Raw genomic sequence first — 22,364 nt, forward strand, 5'->3', positions numbered from 1 at the left:
ACCACTTTCTCCTTCTCAACGCTGTAACCACCACTTACCTCGATAACGAGAGGTCCAAGGTTTGAGACCAGACTGCTGAATCTTTTAACCATTCCATGTGGTTAAACTCTTAGACTATTGATACAGACAGAATAAGAACAAGTCTTTGATATGAATTACTAGTCTGCAGCTAGGAATTCGGTATCATTGAACGCGAAGACCGACAACCGACGAAACATCTATCCATAACGACATGAATGAATGTCACTCTGAACCCATCCTTCTAACCACGACAGAAAGGGCGGACAAACTCTCCAACAGAAACAAATCATGCAATAAAATGCAAATTAATTACTTAAAAATCATACAATGTGATTTTCTGGATTTTTGTTTTAGATTCCGTCTCTCACAGTTGAAGTGTACCTATGATAAAAAAAAATTACAGACCTCTACATGCTTTGTAAGTAGGAAACCCTGAAAAATCGGCAGTGTATCAAATACTTGTTCTCCCCACTGTATATGTTTTCCTGTACGAGTTTTTGTACTGAATACATTACGTTGTTGCAGGTGTCAAGCTTATGGGCACGTGGCAGCAGTGTGTAGGAGGGAGGTTTCTAGGTGTGAGAAGTGTGCAGAAGGGCATGAGACAAAGGAATGTGTAGCATTGGGGAAAGTAGTGGTACTGTATGTGTAGCAGTGTGATATTGTTCCCCTAGATTATGCACCAAATTGCACACAAGGACCAATTCAAATAGGCCAGGTCAAGAGGGGATGTTAATAATTTGATAATAATAATAATAATAATAATTCAGTGTATTTTTTATGTAATTACAGCTGCTTAGCTAATGTTTTTCTTTGGTGTACAAACACTTTTTCATATCAATATTGTACATACATGTGATTGTAAACGTTTTGTATATTTTGGTTTGGTCCATCGCGGGTTATCTGTATTTCCATCCAAGGGTTAACATAATGTGTGTTGTCTCTTCGTGTGCAGGGCAAATAAAAATAATTCAACTAGCAGACCTTCAGTTGTGGCAGCGTCCTAATTAAAAGTACACAACGCAGAACGAACTACGCTACATCTATGTTAATTGTAGGGGTGCAGGAAGTAGAGGAATATTGGTCAAGGGGGAGAAATCCTGAGAGGAGTGTTGTGAGTAGTAGACCTGTACCAGTAGAGAGGGATAGGCCAACAAGTGATATGTTTCAGTAAAATGAGATGTTTAGCATTTATATCAATGGTTATCAACTGTACTACAGGGAGAGAACGTAAGTCGCAGAAAATTGAAGCTGTGGTGGCAGCTGCAGAGAAGTATTTGAGTGTGCGAGACTTGACGTCAAAAGAGTTACAGGACAAGTGTTACGTGGTGATGTCCCATCCTTTCAGGTTGTTGGCATGAGGTAGGACTAAATTGATTTAAATAGTGGAGTAGGGTGCTGTATTTTTTGTGAGGGTAAAGTTAGATGGTAGGATATTTGTTTATTTATTTTTCAAGTGAAGTATAAGGCAGTTGTACTCCAGTGTACTAGGTGACGGCAATGCAACATATTAAACCCCATCGAAGAAGATCAACAAAAAGTCGGAACCTTTATACCTAGTATGCGTTTCAGTCCGGCAGAATTTATGTGAAACTCATAGCACACCAACGCCGCAAGAAATTTATCGATTTACTGACAGATTACTCTGTTTTGTAAAGCAGAAATATGTCTATATTTACACCAACAAACCAGATCCGACTCACAAATGTGGCGGTGGTGAGGATGAAAAAGGGAGGAAAACGATTTGAAATCGCCTGCTACAAAAATAAAGTGATGAGCTGGAGATCTGGAGCGTGAGTGTTTTTAAGGAATTTGGCTAGCTAGCTATAATAGCTAGCTAGATAGATCTGTTTGATACCCACCGAGGCACACATCAAACACTACGAGTATGTCAGACTAATGGTAGTATGTTTTCATCTTTGATTTATTTATAATGAGCTCCGAATGTAACTAAATATGTATATAAACAAGTTGTGCTGTTTCGGAGGAGCAAGTCATGATCTATCACTGGCCTTGAATCTTGCATCATATTCTTACCCAGTGTCGAGAGGCTGTGGAATAATGAGGATCTGAGGAACAGTATATGTGCCATGTGTTTTGCTTCTGGCATCTTTTGAACAAGAAAGAAATGGGACACCCCATCGACCGCCCCCAGAACCAAATCCAGTAGCTGCTCAGAGTTCATACAATATTTGGTTTTAGGTATTGAAAGCATTTAGCACAGTGCTTCTATCCTGGTCCTGGGGACCCAAAGGGGTGCTCATTTTTGCCCTAGCACTATTAATCTGATTCCACTAACCAACTCATTGTCACACCTTTGATTAGTGGAATCAGGTGTGTAGTGCTAGGGCAAAAATGTGTACCCCTTTGGGTCAGCAAGACCAGGATTAAGAAACAGTGATAGCAAAACTTACTGTAAACACTTAATACATATCCATGCAATTTCCATTTGCCAATTACACAGAGAGAAGGACCTGGATGAAGTGTTGCAGACCAGTTCTGTTTTCAATAATGTTTCCAAGGGTCAGGTTGCCAAGAAAGATGATCTGTCAAAAGCCTTTGGAACAGATGACCTGACAGAGATATGCAAAGAAGTAAATACATTGACAAATACAAACACCAGTAACTAATATTACACACATTCATTCAACATTATGTATTGCTATGATATTTGCCTATTCTGTATTTGTCTTTTTCGGTCAGATTTTAGCTAAAGGAGAACTCCAGGTTTCAGATAAGGAGAGGCAGAGCCAGTTAGAGACGAGTTTCAGAGACATTGCAACCATCGTGGCGGAGAAGTGTGTGAACCCAGAGACCAAGCGACCATACACAGTCAACCTCATAGAGCGGGCCATGAAGGATATCCACTACTCTGTCAAGGCCAACAAGAGCACCAAGCAGCAGGTAGGGCTGGGACACAGTGTTGTTGCTACAGTACACTGGAGTCTAGACATTTTCCTTATTTTAATATTGGCAAGGAAACATGAATGACCGGCTTTGTTTTTAATGCTCACTCACTGTGCATACTGTGGGTACAAGCAGTGGCAAGATTTAGCCATAAATTATTCCCTTCAAATGTGAAGAGTTTGATCTTTCATATCAAACATTCTGAACCTGTATGTTGTTTAGCTACATAAACCAGAATACTTACATGGATGGCTTTTAGTACGTACCAACAAATGAGTCTTTGTCATGCTAATGCCGATGAATCTAGCAGCTGTTTGTTTGTTCCTAGGCTCTGGAGGTGATCAGGCAGCTGAAGGATTCCATAGAGATCCAGAGGGCCCACATGAGGCTGAGGCTGGTGCTGCCAGCCAAGGAGGGCAAGAGGCTGAAGGAGAAACTCAAACCCCTCCTCAAGGTGGTGGAAAGTGAAGACTTTGACGACCAGCTAGAGATGGTGAGAGACAGATCCCTCTGGTTTATACTGTCCTACACTGTGTGTCTCTAAAGCGCATGTGTCAATCTCTTTCCATGCTGGGCTGAGTGTCTGCGGGTTTTCTCTCTTCCCTTAGACTTGATTGATGAATTGAGGTCACTAATTAGTGAAGGGGGCCCCTCGCCTGGTTGTTTACGTCTTAATTGAAACGAAAAAACAAAAACATGTAGACACTAGGTCCTCCATGGAATGAGTTTGACATCCTTGCTCTTAACTAAAATGGTTATATCTTATCTAGACATATCCAAACTAATTTGTAATACATTGTATATGCTATGAGTAGTAAATAGTTCAAGTAATGCAACAACAAGCACTCTCTCCCTCCCACTCTTTCTATATATATTTCTCTCCCCCTCCCTCCATCCTCCAGGTATGTCTGGTGGACCCAGGCTGCTTCAGGGAGATAGATGAGTTGATCCGCTGTGAGACGAAAGGTAAAGGTTCCCTGGAGGTGCTCAGTCTGAAGGATGTGGAAGAGGGAGACGAGAGGCTGGAATAACCTTCACATAGAGTACTATAGGACTACATACATACACTATCTTACCACCACCGTTGCCACACAAACTGCAAACTCTTCATTAAAGAGAACGCTATTTCTAATACCAATGGATCCCATCTTATTTCCAGCCTCTGTTTATTTGAAGATAATTATTTAACTGAACAGAATATATTTTTTCCTGCCCTACGTACAACTACTGGATGTATAGTCTCTCGTGAGCTGATTTGCCTCTGGGTCTCGATTACTGGATGTATGACCACTTGTAAGTTGCATGATGCTTTAGCTGGAGGTTGATGGAAACCTGAATTCAAACATTGAGATGCTCTGTATTTCTTTAGTTTACAAAAACAAGTTTGAGGCTTGTCAGGTATTGACCAGTTTTTCACTACATATTATGAGTTTTTGCAAACACTGACAAGCCATTTTCAATCATTATATTGACCCATGCAACATCAAACGCAGCTTGTGCAAGTTAATAAACACGTAATCAGATGGTTAACATCTACAACATCGGAGGATTGATTACCTAGCAAGCCATCAAGGCAAGGTAAAATATCACAAATGGAGCTAGATAAAGCCAGAAGAATAATATACTTGTTGAATATAGCTATAGCCATCAGGCTTGTGTTGTTTCATGGTCATCACTCACTGCTAAGTTTGTCAAGGCCCTGACATCAGTGTATAGCTATCTTGCCAGGGCTTTTTGCTGCGATCATGTGCGTGCACCACTTGAATGTGACCTTTGCTTATGAACAAAAAATGGCTCTATATAATTGAATTAAGTTATTTTTGTGAGTCAACTTCCACTCAAGTAATTAATATGGTGTTGACCCTGCCTTTCATTTTACCCAGTGTGGCATTTCACCATACTTATGAAGTCATATTTTGTTATTAGTAGTTAATAATAATAACCCCTTAATTTATATATTCTTTCACGAGTCTTTCCTTATAAACAATTGCAAATAAAAATGTTATAATTTCATTGTTTTTATTCATTTTTGTGATTACTATAGCATTGTCTCTCCAAAAACTGAATCAATAGCCCTATGCCAAGTTTATGCAGGTAAAGGGGCAATATCAAGAATTTATTACTGACATTACTCGTGCAGAAATTGTACAGTGCCTTCAAAAGTATTCATACCCTTTGACTTATTCCACATTTTGTAGATTGTTTTTCTCACCCATCTACACACATTACCCCATAATGACAAAGTGAAGACATGTTTTTATAAATGTTAGCAAATTTATTGAAAATTAAATAAAGAAATATGTAATTTATGTAAGTATTCACACCCCTGAGTCAATACATGTTAGAATCACCTTTGGCAGCGATTACAGCTGTGAGTCTTGATAAGTCTCAAAGAGCTTAGCACACCTGGATTATACAATATTTGCACATTTATTATTGAAAAAGTTCTACATGCTCTGTCAAGCTGGTTGTTAATCATTGCTAGACAGCCATTTTCAAGTCTTGCCATAGATTTTCAAGCTGATTTACAGTACCGGTCAAAAGTTTGGACACACCTACTCATTCAAGAGTTTAACTTTATTTGTACTATTTTCTACATTGTAGAATAACAATGAAAACAGAAACTATGAAATAACACATGGAATCATGTAGTAAGCCAAAAAGTGTTAAATCAAAATATATTTTATATTTGAGATTCTTCAAAGTAGCCACACTTTGACATGACATCTTTGCACACTCTTGGAATTCTCTCAACCAGTTTCATAAGGACTGATTTTTCCAACAGTCTTGAAGGAGTTCCCACATATGCTTTTCTTTCACTGCGGTCCAACTCATCCCAAACCATCTCGATTGGGTTGAGGTCAGGTGATTGTGGAGGCCAGGTCATCTGATATATCACTCCGTCACTGTCCTTCTCGGTCAAATGGCCCTTATACAGCCTGGAGGTGTGTTTTGGGTCATTGTCCTGTTGAAAAACAAATGATTATCCCACTATGCGCAAACCAGATGGGATGGCGTATTGCTGCAAAATGCTGTGGTAGCCATGCTGGTTAAGTGTGCCTTGAATTCTAAATAAATCACAGTGTCACCAGCAAAGCACCATCACACCTCCTCCATACTTCACGGTGGGAACCACACATGCGGAGATCATCTGTTCATCTACTCTACGTCTCACAATGACACAGCGGTTGGAACCAAAACTCTCCAATTTGGACTCATCAGACCAAAGGACAGATTTCCACAGGTCTAATGTCCATTGCTCATGTTTCTTGGCCCAAGCAAGTCTCGTCTTCTTATTGGTGTCCTTTAGAGGTGGTTCTTTGCAGCAATTCGACCATGAAGGCCTGGCTCACACAGTCTCCTCTGAACTGTTGAATGTTGAGATGTGTCTGTTACTTGAACTCTGACGTATTTATTTGGGCTGCAATCTGTGGTGCAGTTAATTGCAGATTTCCGAGGCTGGAAACTAATGAACTTGTCCTCTGCAGCAGATGTAACTCTGGGTCTTCCTTTCCTGTGGCGGTCCTCATGAGAGACAGTTTCATCATAGCACTTGATGGTTTTTGCGACTGCACTTGGAAGAAACTTTCAACATTCAAGAAACATTTCGGATTGACTGACCTTCATGTCTTAAATTAATGATAGACTGTTATTTCTCTTTGCTTATTTGAGTTGCCATTAAACTCTGTAACATGAACTTGGTCTTTTGCCAAGTAGAGCTATCTTCTGTATACCAACCCTACCTTGTCACAACACAACTGATTGGCTCAAACGCATTAATTCCACAAATTAACCTTTAAAAAGGCACACCTGTTAATTTAAATGCATTCCAGGTGACGTCATGAAGCTGGTTGAGAGAATGCCAAGTGTGTGCAAAGCTGTCATCAAGACAAAGGGTGGCTACTTTGAAGAATTTTCAAATATATTTTGATTTGTTTAACACTTTTTTGGTTACTATGTGATTTCATGTGTTATTTCATAGTTTCGATGTCTTTACTATTATTCTACAATGTAGAAAATAAAGAAAAACCCTTGAATGAGTAGGTGTGTCCAAACCTTTGACTGGTACTGTAAGTCAAAACTGTAACTAGGCCACTCAGAAACATTCCATATCGTCTTGGCAAACAACTCCAGTGTACAGTATACTTGGTTTGTATTTTAGGTTATTATCCTGTTGAACGGGGAAATTGTCTCCCAGTGTCTGTTGGAAAGCAGACTGAACCAGGTTCTCCTCTAGGATTTTGCCTGTGCTTAGCTCTGTTCCGTTTCTTTTTATCCTAAAAAACTTCTAGTCCTTGCCGTTGAGAAACATACCCATAACATGATGCAGCCACCATCATGATTGAAAATTATGAAGAGTGGTACTCAGTGATGTGTTGTGTTGGATTTGCTGTAATTCAGGACAAAACGTTAATTTCTTTGATACATTTGCAGTTTTACTTTAGTGCCTTATTGCAATCAGGATGCATGTTTTGGAATATTTTGTATTCTGTACAGGCTTCCTTCTTTTCACTTGGTCATTTAGGTTAGTATTGTGGAGTAACTACAATGTTGTTGATCCATCCTCAGTTGTTGTTGATCCATCCGCAGTTCTCCTATCACAGCCATTAAACTGTAATTGTTTTAAAGTCACCATTGCCCTCGTGAAATCCCTGAGCGGTTTCTTTCCTCTACGGAATCTGAGTTATGAAGGATGCCTGTATCTTTGTAGTGACTGTGTGTATTGATACACCATCCAAATTGTAATTCATAACTTCACCATTCTCAAAGAGATATTCAGTGTCTGCTTTATTTTTTTGCCATTTACCAATAGGTGCCCTTCATTGCTAGGCATTGGAAAACCTCCCTTGTCTTGGTGGTTGAATCTGTGTTTGAAATTCACTGCTCGACTGAGGGCCCTTACAAATAATTGGTGCAGAGATGTGTGGGGTACAGAGATGAGGTGGTTATTCAAAAATCATGTTAAACACTAGTCCATGCAGCTCATGTGACTTGTTAACCAAATGTGTACTTCTGAACATATTTAGGCCGTAACACAGGTTGAATACGTATTGACTCAAAACGTTTCAGCTTTTCATTTCTTATCAATTTATAAAAAACTGAATTCCACTTTGACATATGGGGCATTGTGTGTAGGCCAGTGACACAAAATCTAAATGTAATAATTGTTTCATTCAGGCTGTAACACAACAAATTGTGGAAAAAGTCAAGGGGTGTGAATACTTTCTGAAGGCAATGTAACACTTAGATGCTTAACCCTCACCACCAATACAAAAATTAAGCAAGTTGACAACATTTTAGACCCAATTATTACAGTTGAAAGCGCAATTAACTCTCCATGGGTAGTGCTACTCCTTTACCCCTATTATAAATTCTTCAACATCTTTCAAAGTGCTTCATTGCAGTAGAAGAATGACTTCTAACATTGTCTATAGTACCTAGAAATCCATTCATACCTAGTACACATGCAATTTAGGTAGAATTTCACAGAATAATAATTCATAGGTGGAAGGTTCCTCACTCAAGTGATCGCATCTTCTCATGAAGGCCGTGTTGTTGCCCGAGCATACTGGCTGTGTCTAAAAGCAGTCCTGTGGATAGTATCCAGGGGGTTGGTTGGCTCTTGCTCTGCCACAGGATAACCTGGAGGGTAACTCCCTCTTTCTGACTCATCCTGCTGCTGGAACATTAGGCATCTAGTACTGAGAAACCCTCCCCCTACTACCGTCAGAGAGAAGGAGATCCATCCTATATACAGAGCAGCTCCCCAGTCTCTCCTCAGCACCACAGCGCCCTCCAGTGGCTCATTAGTGTGGTGGCAGGTCCAAGCGACAGGGACAAGCAGCACTATTCCAGACAGCACAAACACCACACCGGAGACAACTTTCACCTGATTCCTCTTTGGAAACCACACCTCTCCAATGATACTGATGACCACAGCAAAAGCTCCAGCACCTATAGAAGCCATGATCAAGCTTCTCCATGTTTGGAAGTTTCCAGAGAGGGATAACAAAGACTGGTAGAAGGAGCAGTGGAGGCTACCGTCATGGTTGAGGTCCCAGTGGTCCCATTCCAGCCACACCCCATCCCAGTATGCTGGCAGCGTGGCTGTGGAGTTGTCCAGAGTGCCGCTGACTTTCCACAGGGGCAGGCAGCGGGTGAGGATGGCGCACAGCCAGCCTGTAATGCCCAGGCCCAATGCCGCTAGCTCCAACTGCCGCTTCATGACTGAGCTGAGCTTAGCTCCTCACAGGAAGAGGCCTAACAGCAGGGTTTAACCAGCTGCAGGCACAGCAGGGTGGGTGTCTGTGTGAGTATGTGCTTGTGTGTGTGTCTAGCCTGTGTGATTTGAAACCACTCCTCCCGAATTCCTGAAAAGGGCGTGGGGCAGCAGTGCAGCTCTACAGCTGGGGAATAAAGGGGTTTCCTTCTGTTTACTGTGCCATGGTTTCACAACAATTCGTCTTTTTCAGTTTCACCACAGCCACTAAAACAAAGATTCCACTGTGTCTTCTGTTGACTTCAGCCTCTGACTTTGTGATCTTGTAGGAAATAAGCCTTGTGTGCCTCACCGTATACAGCATCTAGTCTTTCACACTTAATTCTGAATGTTCAATGTTCTCCCTTCTAATCAGTTTTGATACACCTTTTTCCAATAAGATAAATAAAAGAGATGCAACAAAAGTAATTTAGGATCAAAATGTTTATTTATATTTGGTTCAAATCGCAAATCATTCAAAGAACATGATTTGCTGCCGTCTAAAATGCTGCATCTATTTTCTTTTAAAGCAGATTCTAGTCACAAAGTCAAATGTGAAAAACATTGTTCCTAAAACACATTACAAGAAATAACCACAGTTTAATAGGATGTAAAAAATGAAATGATGTGAATTACAACACAGGGATGTAAAAACAATCAGGTTCAATCAGTGGACGTACTTGTACTGTCAATAACGGTAACCTGTTGATTTTCAGTGATTATATTTCAATAACAGATATTTCCTCAACAAACATCTTTCATGGGGATAGTGACATTTGAATATCTACAATTACCTAAGCTAGACTTATTTTATAACAATAATTAACTAATATTATCTTATTTTTAATAACTTCCACCAAAGCTACTGTATCAAATAGTTCCAGGGCAATTTTAAATGCATCAAAGTCAGACAATACACTGAACGACCAGACGTGCACATGCAATGTTCAAAAGAGGGAAAAACATGCTGTGACATGTCTCTTCAGAGTGCCAACACCTGCATGATTTACCTGAAGTTAACAGGCAAATAAAGCACTCCCCTCTCACACATAGTTCTTTATGGCGTAGCTGCTGTGAGTGTGAGTGGGCATCCTAGCCAGGGTGTACCTATTGCTGGAACCATGCCTGCCCTCTCTCCCCCCTGGAGGACATCTGGTACACAGCACCCCTCCTCCACAGAACAGGAACCCAGAGGTCACCCAGCCCACATAGATGGCCGCCCCCATCTCCTTCTTCAGCACCTCAGGGACCCGCGGGTTATAGAAGTCCCTAATGATAGACTGGGCTGTCCAGGACACAGCCACTATGATGCTTAACCCAGCCAGGGTGAAGGTGATCCCTGCGGCCTGCACCATGCAGGCTTTGACCCTGGGATGGCTCAGACAGTTGGTACACCTAGCCCCCAGGAGGAAGACGAGGAACGCCAGGCAGCCCAGTACCATGCTGATGACAATGAGGCCCCGGGCCGCCTGGAGGTCAGGGGACAGGTCTAGAAGAGCGTCGTAGATCTTACACTGCATCTGTCCCGTGGTTTCAGACACACAGGTCATCCACAGGCCCTCCCAGAACACCTGCATGACCACCAGGTGGGTGCCGATGAACGCTGTGACCTTCCACATGGGCAGGGCGCAGATCAGGATGGTGCCTGCCAGGCCCACCATGGACAAGGTGATGCCCAGCTCCTCCACAGCCATGGGGGTGGGGTGGGGGGGCGCTACAGCTTGCACAGAACTGGGGATAAAAGAAAGGGAAAAATATGCTCAACATGGCTGTTTGCTCTTTTATCGCTGTGATTACAACCTAGCAATTACCACACTTTTTTTTACAAAGACAACAACGAAAAATGTTTTGGTCATTTAGCAGACACTCTCTAGATCTACTTACAGTACTGATTACATACATTTTCGTACTGCTCTACCATGGGAATCGAACCCAAAACCCTGGTAATGCAAGTTGCAATACAAGATACCGCTTGTTCCATAGTCAATAAGTCCATGAATTCCAATTGTCCGTGCTGAAGCACTGAGGTTTATGCACTTTGTCTGTTTGACTGAAAGGAACGCCAATGCAATGATGCATTGTATGGTTCTAGGTTGGACATTGTCCACCCTACAGTTCTTCCTAACAGGCACACTACAGGACAGAGTTGAGTAGGGATGTTTCTGTTTGGGGAGTAGAGGCCAATCAGCTTGTATAATGCAGAAACCGTTCATTTCACCCTCAGTTTATTGCCTATCACACCTTTAGATCCCACATCAATACCCTTTTCGGAAATTCATTTTAAAATGAATAAACTCTTTAATTGGAATAATACTGTATCTCTGACACATATAACCTGCCCTGTCTGAATTATGTTTTGGCTTTGCCCGGTTCCATTGCCAACTGCAGTAAACAAGGGGTTGTTCCCTAATAACATGAAGGGAGGGATAGTCCATTGATAGATAACCTTTTATGAAGTATCTTTGCCACTTCACATGAAAACTTCAGAAGTGGATCATCTATTTTACAGTGGAACTTGGGGTACTACCATAATGATTATTGGAGATAGACTTGCTACAGTATGTTCTGTTTACAGTTTTCTCCTCTAGCCACTCCCAGTTACCACACATTTAGATATTGTTCTGACATGCTTTGTTTTGCTTCTCACTTCGCTGCTAAAAATATATTGAAAATCTACTAAACCAGAATAGTTTTACTAGTGAATTCCCAGAATTGATTATTCAACAGTGAGCCTGCAATGGACAAAACAAGGTCAGTGAGTCAGTCAGCACAACATTGAGATGTGATGTATCTCATTAATTTGACATGAGCTTGACTTTACTAAATAAAGTGATATACAAAACAAATTAAATGTATTAATTACCATGACTGAGCAGATTTTTCCATCAGTGTTTCTATTAGATAAACATCACAGGATTTTTACAGTGGTATTTTCTATTTTTATTTCACCTTTATTTAACCAGGTAGTCCAGTTGAGAACAAGTTTTCATTTACAACTGCGACCTGGCCTAGATAAAGCAAAGCAGTGCGACACAAACAACACAGAGTTACACATGGGATAAACAAGCGTACAGTCAATACCACAATAGAAAAGTCTATATACAGTGTGTGCAAATGTAGTAAGATTAGGGAGGTAGGGCAATAAATAGGCCGTAGTGGCGAAATAATTACAATTGAGCAATTAAACACTGGAGTGATAGATGTGCAGACGATGAATGTGCAAGTTGAGATACTGGGGTGTAAAGGAGCAAAAAATAATAATAACAATATGGGGATGAGGTAGTTGGGTGGGCTATTTACAGATGGGCTATGTACAGGTGCAATGATCGGTAAGCTGCTCTGACAGCTGATGCTTAAAGTTAGTGAGGGAGGTAGGTAGCATTGTTAGGTGCTTTGTCATAGTTTTGTCATGTGGGTGGCAGACAGTTTCTTCATCATTTGTCATAATAGAACTATGCTGAGAGAGGGCATAAGTATATACCACTAGATAGCAGTAGTGTGTCATCTGTGTATTTGATGGAGGGACATGACTGAGGTGTTGCACTATATTGCAGGTTTCTTTGAATAGAATAGAAAGAGAACAAGAAGCAGTGAATCAGTCATTCAGATTGAAACAATTATGCAAAAGTTGATACTGGGCGGAATATTAGGATCATTTGATCTTTCAATCTTACATAATATTAATGAACTGTCTTTGTAACATAACTGAATATAACGTGATAATCAATGATTTGATATTAAACTTTATCTTAACTCAATAACAAAACACCTAAGGCTAAGAGAATTTAATGGTGAGACATTTTCTGCATGAGAACGGCATAACTCGAGCCCCTCTCTCTCCCAGATCGACAGATCTGATAGCATGGGAACATGACACTTTTTTTCTCACAGCTTAGTGTGAACTGACTCAACACACTCCAGTCTTTTTATAAACTCAACCATAATTGGTTATTTTATTGATTTAGATATTAAGAGTGGATTGAATTCCCCTTTAAAATAATAACTGTCACAATAAACATACAATAAACCCAATATTTGGATGCCTTCAATTGTATATGTTGGTCGAAAAACACATTGAATCAAAAGCAAACGTTATATCTCACATGTGCAGAATACAGCTAGTGTAGGAATCACCAGCCTCCTCATTTACCTCACCGTAAAATGCTTACAAGCCCTTAACCAACAGTGCAGTTCAAGAAAGAGTTAAGAAAATATTTACCAAATAAACTAAAGTAAAAAAATTATAAAAAGTAACACAATAAAATAACAATAACGAGGTTATATACAGGGGGTACAGCGAGTAGCAGCAGTGTACAAAACAAATGGGGGGGGGGGGGGGGGGGTCAATGTAAATAGTCCGGTAGTCAATTGATTAATTGTTCATTAGTCTTATGGCTTGGGGGTAGAAGCTGTCTGACTTGGCGCACCGGTACCACTTACCGTGCGGTAGCAGAGAAAACAGTCTAAGACTTGGGTGACTGGAGTCTCTGGCAGTTTTTGGGGCTTTCCTCTGACACGGCCTAGTATATACAGTTGAAGTCAGAAGTTTACATACACTTAGGTTGGACTCATTAAAACTAGTTTTTCAAACACTCCCCAAATTTCTTGTTAACAAACTATAGTTGGAGGGGAAAGGAGGATGCTTGCAAGCCGAAGAACACCATCCCAACCGTGAAGCACAGGGGTGGCAGTATTATGTTGTGGAGGTGCTTTGCTGCAGGAGGAACTGGTGCACTTCACAAAATAGATGGCATCATGAGGTTGGAAAAGTATTTGGATATATTGAAGCAATATCTCAAGACATCAGTCAGGAAATTAAAGCTTGGTCGCAAATGGGTCTTCCAAATGGACAATGACACCAAGTATACTTCCAAAGTTGTGGCAAAATGGCTAAAGGACAACAACGTCAAGGTATTACAAAGCCCTGACCTCAATCCTATAGAAAATTTGTGAGCAGACCTGAAAAAGCGTGTGCAAGCAAGGAGGCCTACAAACCTGACACCAGCTCTGTCAGGAGGAATGGGACAAAATTCACCCAACTTATTGTGGGAAGCTTTTGGAAGGCTACCTGAAACATTTTACCCAAGTTAAACAATTTAAAGGCAATGCTACCAAATACTAATTTAAATAAATCATTCTCTCTACTATTATTCTGACATTCTTAAAATAAAGTGGTGATCCTAACTGACCTAAAACAGGGAATTGTGAAAAACTGAGTTTAAATGCATTTGGCTAAGGTGTATGTAAACTTCCGACTTCAACTGGAGTTCCTGGATGGCAGGAAGCTTGGCCCCAGTGATGTACTGGGCCGTACGCACTACCCTCTGTAGCGTCTTACGGTCCAATTAAGAGCAGTTGCCATACCAGGCGGTGATGCATCCGGTCAGGAAGCTCTCGATGGTGCAGCTGTGGAATTTTTGAGTATGTGGGGAGCCATGCCAAATCTTTTCAGTCTCCTGAAGGGGAAAAGGTGTTGTCGTGCCCTCTTAACGACTGTCTTGGTGTGTTTGGACCATGATAGTTCATTGGTGATGTGAACACCAAGGAACTTGAAACTCTCGACCCCCTCCACTACAGTCCTGTCGATGTTAATCAGGGCCTGTTCGGTCTTTTCCTGTAGTCCACAATCAGCTCCTTTGTCTTGTTCACATTGAGGGAGAGGTTGTTGTCCTGGAACAACACTGCCAGTTCTCTGACCTCCTCCCTACAGGCTGTGATGTAGTCATTGGATTTGAAGCCTGGGTAGAGTTATTTGACACCAGATCCTGTCAAACAGGTTTTCTCAGTGTACTGTTTTATATCTCACAGAGAGCATTTTATGATGATGATGAATGCTTAGGGAAAACAAGGACATCAGTGGGAGTACTGAGTCAACACACACACCTGAAATATGGAAAAAATTGTTTATGTAATAAAAGAGGACATACAACAGTATAAACGTGCTGACTAATATAATTTGCAACAGTGTACTGTATATTCAACTTCCTTTAAATGGTTGAAAATTACATTGCCATGCAATACTTCGAGAAACAAATAACATTTACATATATCAAAATAGTGGCATATTAATACACTCATATACTTAGAAAAAATTGCCATCTAGAACCTAAAAGTGTTCTTTGAATAAGCCTTTTTGGTTGCAGGTAGAATCCTTTTGAATTCTATGTAGAACCCTTTCAACAGAGGGAACCATTCCAAACGGAAATGGTCCAACAGCGCCTATTCAACCTCAGGAGGCTGATGAAATTGGGGTTGTCACTTGAAACCCTCACAAACTTTTACAGATGCACAATTGAGAGCATTCTGTCGGGCTGTATCACGTCCTGGTACGGAACTGCACCACGCACAACCACAAGGCTCTCCAGAAAGTGGTGCGTCTGCACAATGCATCACCGGGGGCAAAACTACCTGCCCTCCAGGACAATTACAGCACCTGATGTTACAGGAAGGCCAAAAATATCATCAAGGACAACAATCGCCAGAGCCACTGCATGTTCACCCCGCTACCAGGCAAGGTCAGCACAGGTGCGTCAAAGCTGGGACTGAGAGACTGAAAAATAGCTTTTATCTCAAGGCCATCAGACTGTTAAACAGCCATCACTAACACAGAGAACCTGCTGCCTACATACAGACTTGAAATCATTGGCCACTTTAATAAATTATTAAATGTCACTTTAATAATGCCACTTTAATAATGTTTACATATCTTGTATTACTCATCTCATGTATATACTGTATTTTATACCATCAATTGCATCTTGCCTATGCCGCTCGATCATATCTCATCCATATATTTATATATTCTTATTCCATTCCTTTACTTAGATTTGTGTGTATTAAGTAGTTGTTAGATATTACTGCACTGTCGGAACTAGAAGCACAAGCATTTCGCTACACTCCCAATAACATCTGCTAACCATGTGTATGTGACCAATACAATTTGATTTGATTTGAGGATAGCTGAATAACCGTTTTGGAACCCTTTTTTCTAAGAGTGTAGTGTTTCCCTGGCTAAGCAAAGTTGTGCATATTTTCCTTCATAGTACACTGTCTGTGCAAACAACATCCTTCCACTGGGACCTTTTCCTTCATAGTACACTGTCTGTGCAAACAACATCCTTCCACTGGGACCTTTTCCTTCATAGTACACTGTCTGTGCAAACAACATCCTTCCACTGGGACCTTTTCCTTCATAGTACACTGTCTGTGCAAACAACATCCTTCCACTGGAACCTTTTCCTTCATAGTACACTGTCTGTGCAAACAACATCCTTCCACTGGGACCTTTTCCTTCATATTCCATTGTCTGTCCATATACCTTATATGTCACGTTCGTCATAATGAGTTGACCAAGGCGCAGTGTGAATAGAGTTCCACATATTTTGTATAAACTGAAACTCACCAAAACAAAACAATAAAGCATAAACGAACCGTGAAGCTACTGGTGTGCACTCAGGTTACTCAATGTAGACAAGATCCCACAAACACAAATGAGGAAATGGTTACCTAAATATGATCCCCAATCAGAGACAATGATAAACAGCTGTCTCTGATTGGGAACCATATCAGGCCAACATAGACATACAAAAAACCTAGATGACCCACCCTAGTCACTATCACGCCCCAACCAACACAGAGAGTAAACAGCTTACTATGGTCAGGGCATGACATTATACCACCAATACCTTTTGAAATGTTCATGCCGACCAGTTTGTCCCATGAACTGTCATGTTAAATGTAGGTCTTTGTTGGGGTGGAGGGGCTTGCCACAGAACCTGCTGCTTTGATGTGACCTCCTGACGACTAAGCCCCCTCACAGTTACCAGGGATCCCAGCCCCCCAGCTGATGTAGAGCGCGGCCCCCAGGTCCCTCTGCTGGGCATCCACCAGGAGCAGATTGTAGAAGTCCTGGATGAAGATTCTGGCCGTCCAGGATACAGGGATGAGATACAGGAACCCACTGATGATAGAGCACCCCCCCCTGCCCCCACTGTCATCTGTGCCTTGGCTACCTCCTCCACCACAAAGTTGGTGCACTTCCCCCTGGCGAACGCCATGAGGAGGCTGGTGATTCCTACCACGATGTCCACCACGACCAGCGCTCTGGCAGCCTGCAGGTCGGAGCTGAGGGCTAGCAGTTTTTTACCTTACACTGCATCTGGCCCGTGCTCTGGACCACACAGCTCATCCAGATGCCCTCCCATATGGTTTGCGAGGTGACAATGTTGTTGCCGTTGAAGGCAGTTACCCTCCACATGGGCACGCCGCAGACAATGATCGTCCACACCCAGCCGAGCAAGGCCAGGGCACTGCCCAGCATCTACATGCCCATAGAACCCATTCTGAATGCAGTGACTCTCTGTCTCGCTCTACTCGTCGACTCACTCTTTGTGTCTCCAAGTTAATATTGGAAGCTGATCAAGTGTTTATGTACATTTGAAAATGAGAAAGAAGAGTGTTACTAGCTGTTATAAGAAACAGAGAGCCAGCCAAAGAATCTCAGCCTTACAGGATTCTTTGTTGTCTGTGGACAATAAAGGTGAGTGTTTCATTTTATTCTCCTGTTTGGAGATGGTAGATCGGTTTACAAAAGCTGTTATGGTTCAAACACATCGATGAGGAACGAGGATGTAGGTATGTGCCAGAAAACTCAGCAGCTTAAAAGCTCAAACTGCAAAATAAACATTCAATGGGATTTGACATTATCAGCAATAGATGGCAAATAGTGCTGAATTAAGTTTATATATAGTTGTTGGAGGGCAGAAAATAAAAGAGAGGATTTTTTAACACATCATACCTTCTTAGTTTACACATTCTCAACTTAAAAAACAACAGTGATGTGTTTTACTTTGCTTTACACACCTATGCCAAGCTTCACTCTCACTGGCTTCGAGACGTCACCACAGTATCCAGAGCATGCAGTATGTCCCAACCGGTTTGGAGACATTCACATAGCATTGGCACACCAATGGACAGAAGAGAGAGAGGGGGGGGAGAGAGCGAGAGATAATCTAATCTGTTTAAAGTCATACAACATATTTCTCCATGTGCACTGTTAACTAAAGCATTATGTAATGTACAGTATGTAAAAAGTGTGTCACTTTCACAAGAAGATGTGCCATTTATACCAAAACATGTCACAAGGAATTACGATGTAGTTTCAGGGGTGAGAAGGTAATACTGTTGTTAGTGCTTCACAGTTAAAGACAGTAGGGACTATAGTCTATTCAACAATGAAAACAAACCCGGTTCTACCAGTTTTTCTAATGTTTGTCTGGCGGACCTAAATTCTACATAGCTGGTTCTGAGAGGAAGCCAGTTTAAAATACAGAACTGTTTTCTTATCCCACCTGACGTATATTGAGTAACTGGTTAATCTGTGCATTCTGAATTAATCTGTGCATTCTGCAAAGATTTTGAAAACTAATTGGTGTCAATCTGTCACTGCCAGTCATACAGTAAATGTCTCAGAGGGTATAATGGGGTAAATTTATTTCAAATCGTTAGAAGAAATCGGTGTTCTCAGGATTGTGTGACAGGACTAAATATTTTCCTCACTTTCTTACTGGAATCAATGGGATGTAAAATCCCACTTTCCAAAACCACTTTTGGTGTAATTCGAACAGAAGGCAGTGGGGAAGGATCATCAGAAGGTCCTTTCACCTAAATACTATGCTATTAGACATTTAAGATTTCAGCTGAGATAAAGGAAATCACAGTAACTTGGAGTCTATTTATTTAAAAAAGACAGTTAAGACCAATGTGTAAACTTTGTTGGAAATGTTTTATAGAAAAATAAAGTTAGCAATTGAACAAGTTCTTTAGACATAATCAATGAACATATATTGTATGTTTGCAAAACATACTGTGATCTACAGTACAAAGCTATGACAAGTGAATCATACATATATACTGTACCTATGGTTTAACTCTCAAATCATATGGCCCATGTTCTTACATGAATATCAATATTATCATTCTGGTACAGTGTCCTTATACAGCAAAAGAGAAGTTAGGGTTATGGGAATGGCTTCAATTCACTTCAGTCATCCCTATCTTGATTGTTGAGATGATCTCTACATGCAGCATATACAGTCACACTACTTCTCTTATGGGCAAGAGTTCTGTCTTGTCTTTTTCTTGCAGTCCTAAAGTACTCAGTAAATTTGTTTTCATAGATTCATTCTGTTTTGATTTCACATCACTTTCAAAATGTAAAATGCAGAAGAACAACACTTGAAAATGCCAAGTCTTGCAGGGTATTTTCAATTCACAGAGGATTACCAAAGGTAATCAAATAATTTATAGTCTCTCTTTCAACAGTTTCCTGCTCAGACGTAAGCTCTGCTGGTAGCTGTGGATCTTGCCTGTGAGTACTTCACTGGGTAGTTGTCACGCTCCTCCTTGGGTGGGCAGGAGCTGCAGAGGAGCCCCCCTCCCAGGATCAGGAGCCCTGCGGTGCCCCAGCCGATGTATAGCGAGGCCCCCAGCTCCCTCCTCTGGGCCTCGACCAGCAGGGGGTTGTAGAAATCCCTGATGATGGTGTTGGCGGACCAGCAGACAGGGACGAGGATGAGGACGCCAGCCACGATGAAGATGATCCCGCTGGCAATGGCTACTTTAGCTTTGGAAGCCTCATCCTCCACAAAGTTGGTGCACTTTCCTCCAGCAATTCCCAGGAGGATGCCGAAGCATGACGCGATGATGGCGATGACGCTCAGAGCTCTCGCAGCCTGCAGGTCCTGGGGTAAGGCCAGAAGGGAGTCGTAGATCTTGCACTGCATCTGTCCCGTGCTCTGGGTTACACAGTTCATCCACAAGCCCTCCCAGATGACCTGAGCAGTCACGATGTTGGCTCCGATGAAAGCTGTGACTTTCCACATAGGCAGGGCACACACAATGATGGTCCCCAGGAACCCGATGATAGCCAGGACGAAGCCCAGCATCTGTCTTCCCATCGACACCATTTTGAAGACTTCTTTTTTGTTGTAAAATCAATCAAGCTAGGGGCAGAGGTTGTAGAGGAGAGTCAACCGCAGGTCAGCTCAGCTTGGTTGTAATCGTTGTTAACTAATGGCTCAATCACATCCCCTGAAGTTATATGGATCTGTCTGCTCCTGAAAGGGTGGAGTCAACTTTTTCCCCCCTGACCTGAAACCAGTTGACATGGTAATTTTCAAGCTGGGCCAGATTCTTTCACTTCCCCGGTCGGTATGTGTGATTGACGACCGGTTTCGATGAGACACGCTAACGAAAACAAGACCTGTGAAGAGATAGTAATTTGTCCATTCAAACAATGCCTCTGTAGTGAATGCTGGATAGCTGGGAGGTTAGGCCTGTCTGCCCACAGGTTATAGTAGAGACATAAACTGTCAACAATACCACCTGAATTAGTCATGGCCCGGAAGTTCGAAGCTACTAGTTTTCATGATGACATTGTTTATTGCAACAATTTTTTCCTCTAGTCAAGTTGCTAATAACACCAGAATTGTGATTTGTCATAGCCAGAAGTAAGTTTAGGCCTATATTCACTTTCTGTTTTCTTGGTTTTGATCCTGAACCCATTTCTTTCATGTAATAAACCAATACATTAAATAAACACATTACAGAACATTGCCTTTAAGCCGGTTCAGATTTAAGAGACCTTAATTTTAAAGAAAGCTGTTGGTAATCTAATTAAACAACCGATTTGAATTACAGTTTAGAATCTCAAAACTATCCCACTGAGCACAGACGTCAATTCAACATCTATTCCACGTTGGTTCAACGGACCTAATTTTATTGACATTACGTGGAAACAACGTAGATTCAACCAGTGTGTGCCCAGTGGGATGTTTGTATATTTGGAGAGAGGAGATATGAGGTAGCTTATGAGAAACCATTCTATCGCCAAAATAAACAGAAATTACCAGTTACGTCATTATGTAACTAAAAGATGTTGATCCCTTAAAATCCTTAAGAGTCTATTGACGCACCCCATCAAAATCCATCAGTTTTAGCTAGAGATATCTTTTTTTTGCACTGGCTGTGTCTCAATCAGCCACATCCGCCTATGTCGACCTTCTGCATCTGCGGTGGAAGGTGGCCGAGCTACAGCGGTGTTTGTCAGCCCATGAGACATCCCTAAAATTGACCTTCTCACGAAAATGTCAGTAGCGTCCGAACGGTTTGGCCTACAAAACTAATATGGAAAGATGAGACTTCTCCATTTTTGCTCTACAATCCCTACAAGCCCCACGGGACTCGTCTGATGTCAGTAACGCTGATGTGCCATTTTCTGTAGCATCCAAACTGTTTGGGCTACAAACAATGTGTCACGGGACTCATCTTAAGGTAACCCATACAAAAGAATAGAAGATGTATGGAGAAGGTTTTGTGGCAACAAAAATAAAGGGGTTAAATATGTGTAAAAATATATATATATATATATCCAGAGCTTTCTTATATCTTCTAGATGTAGCACAGACACTTCAACACTTTATTCCTTATGATTTACTTTTTACTGTCTTTTTTTTGTCATTTATGAATGTGTTACTCAATGTGCTTCTATTGGCTTTTGTAGAAAAGGCCAAATGCAATATTTTTTTAATATTTTTTTTTTGATACCTGAAGGGGTCCTAAAATTCCAAATCAAATAGCGACATGATCCATGGTATGAACATCTTAAAACAATTCCATACGTTAGCTTAGTACCCACTCCCCCCCAATCAGTAGTGTAAAGTACTTAAGTAAAAAACAAGATAATTGTTCCGTCTGGTTTGCTTAATATAAGGAATTTGAAATTGTTTATACTTTTACTTTTGATACTTAAGTATATTTGAGCAATTGTATTTACTTTTGATACTTAAGTATATTTCAAACCAAATACTTTGACCTTTACTCAAGTAGTATTTTACTGGGTGACTTTCACTTTTACTTGAGTCATTTTCTATTAAGGTATCATTACTTTTACTCAAGTCTGACAATTGGGTACTTTTTCCGCCACTGCCCCCAATGGCTTAGACTTTTAGATTCATGATTTAAGGGAGAATTTAATTCAAAATGCAACTTTTAAAACATGAATTGTAAGTTAGAAAATGCATAGGCTTTGATTATTGGTATGATTATTGCTCATAGTTTATGAACATTTGAAATTGCAGCTGTTGTTTCCCAACTTTTCCACAAAGATACATTAAGA

General features: G+C 41.0%; 4 protein-coding genes and 1 pseudogene across 6 annotated transcripts in view; 1 reads left to right on the forward strand and 4 right to left on the reverse strand.

The window, feature by feature from the left end:
- The first annotated feature begins 1,018 nt into the window (after positions 1 to 1,018).
- On the forward strand, positions 1,019 to 4,941 carry LOC109875584 (ribosome maturation protein SBDS). Of its 2 annotated transcripts, none has more exons than XM_020467939.2 (5): positions 1,019 to 1,814; positions 2,486 to 2,615; positions 2,725 to 2,925; positions 3,257 to 3,421; positions 3,831 to 4,941. In XM_020467939.2, the coding sequence occupies exons 1-5, from the start codon at positions 1,687 to 1,689 to the stop codon at positions 3,957 to 3,959; spliced, it is 753 nt and encodes a 250-aa protein (XP_020323528.1). In that variant the 5' UTR covers positions 1,019 to 1,686; the 3' UTR covers positions 3,960 to 4,941. The 2 variants fall into 2 exon arrangements, with proteins under 2 accessions (XP_020323528.1, XP_031651625.1); XM_031795765.1 differs by having other exon boundaries at positions 1,055 to 1,383.
- LOC109875616 (claudin-4) lies at positions 4,931 to 9,237 on the reverse strand. The gene has a single exon (XM_031795766.1). It carries the CDS (start codon positions 9,152 to 9,154, stop codon positions 8,468 to 8,470), a length of 687 nt encoding a protein of 228 aa, XP_031651626.1. The 5' UTR covers positions 9,155 to 9,237; the 3' UTR covers positions 4,931 to 8,467.
- Positions 9,238 to 9,613: 376 nt separating this feature from the next.
- The window catches only part of LOC109875570 (claudin-4-like), a 39,064-nt gene continuing 26,313 nt past the window's right edge, over positions 9,614 to 22,364 (reverse strand). Inside the window, exon 3 of one of the 2 annotated variants that reach the window (XM_031795767.1) lies at positions 9,614 to 10,918. In XM_031795767.1, coding sequence (XP_031651627.1) covers positions 10,231 to 10,881 — 651 coding nt within the window. In that variant the 5' untranslated portion in view covers positions 10,882 to 10,918 and the 3' untranslated portion in view covers positions 9,614 to 10,230. The remainder of the gene's footprint in view (positions 10,919 to 22,364) is intronic. The other variant, XM_020467922.2, reaches the window with a different exon arrangement.
- On the reverse strand, positions 16,991 to 17,528 carry LOC109875551 (claudin-like protein ZF-A9; annotated as a pseudogene).
- On the reverse strand, positions 18,953 to 21,430 carry LOC109875571 (claudin-4-like). Its single transcript, XM_020467923.2, has one exon. The coding sequence runs from the start codon at positions 20,152 to 20,154 to the stop codon at positions 19,519 to 19,521; it is 636 nt and encodes a 211-aa protein (XP_020323512.1). The 5' UTR covers positions 20,155 to 21,430; the 3' UTR covers positions 18,953 to 19,518.

Source organism: Oncorhynchus kisutch, linkage group LG18 (genome assembly GCF_002021735.2).
Source record: "Oncorhynchus kisutch isolate 150728-3 linkage group LG18, Okis_V2, whole genome shotgun sequence".
Lineage (NCBI taxonomy): Eukaryota > Metazoa > Chordata > Actinopteri > Salmoniformes > Salmonidae > Oncorhynchus > Oncorhynchus kisutch.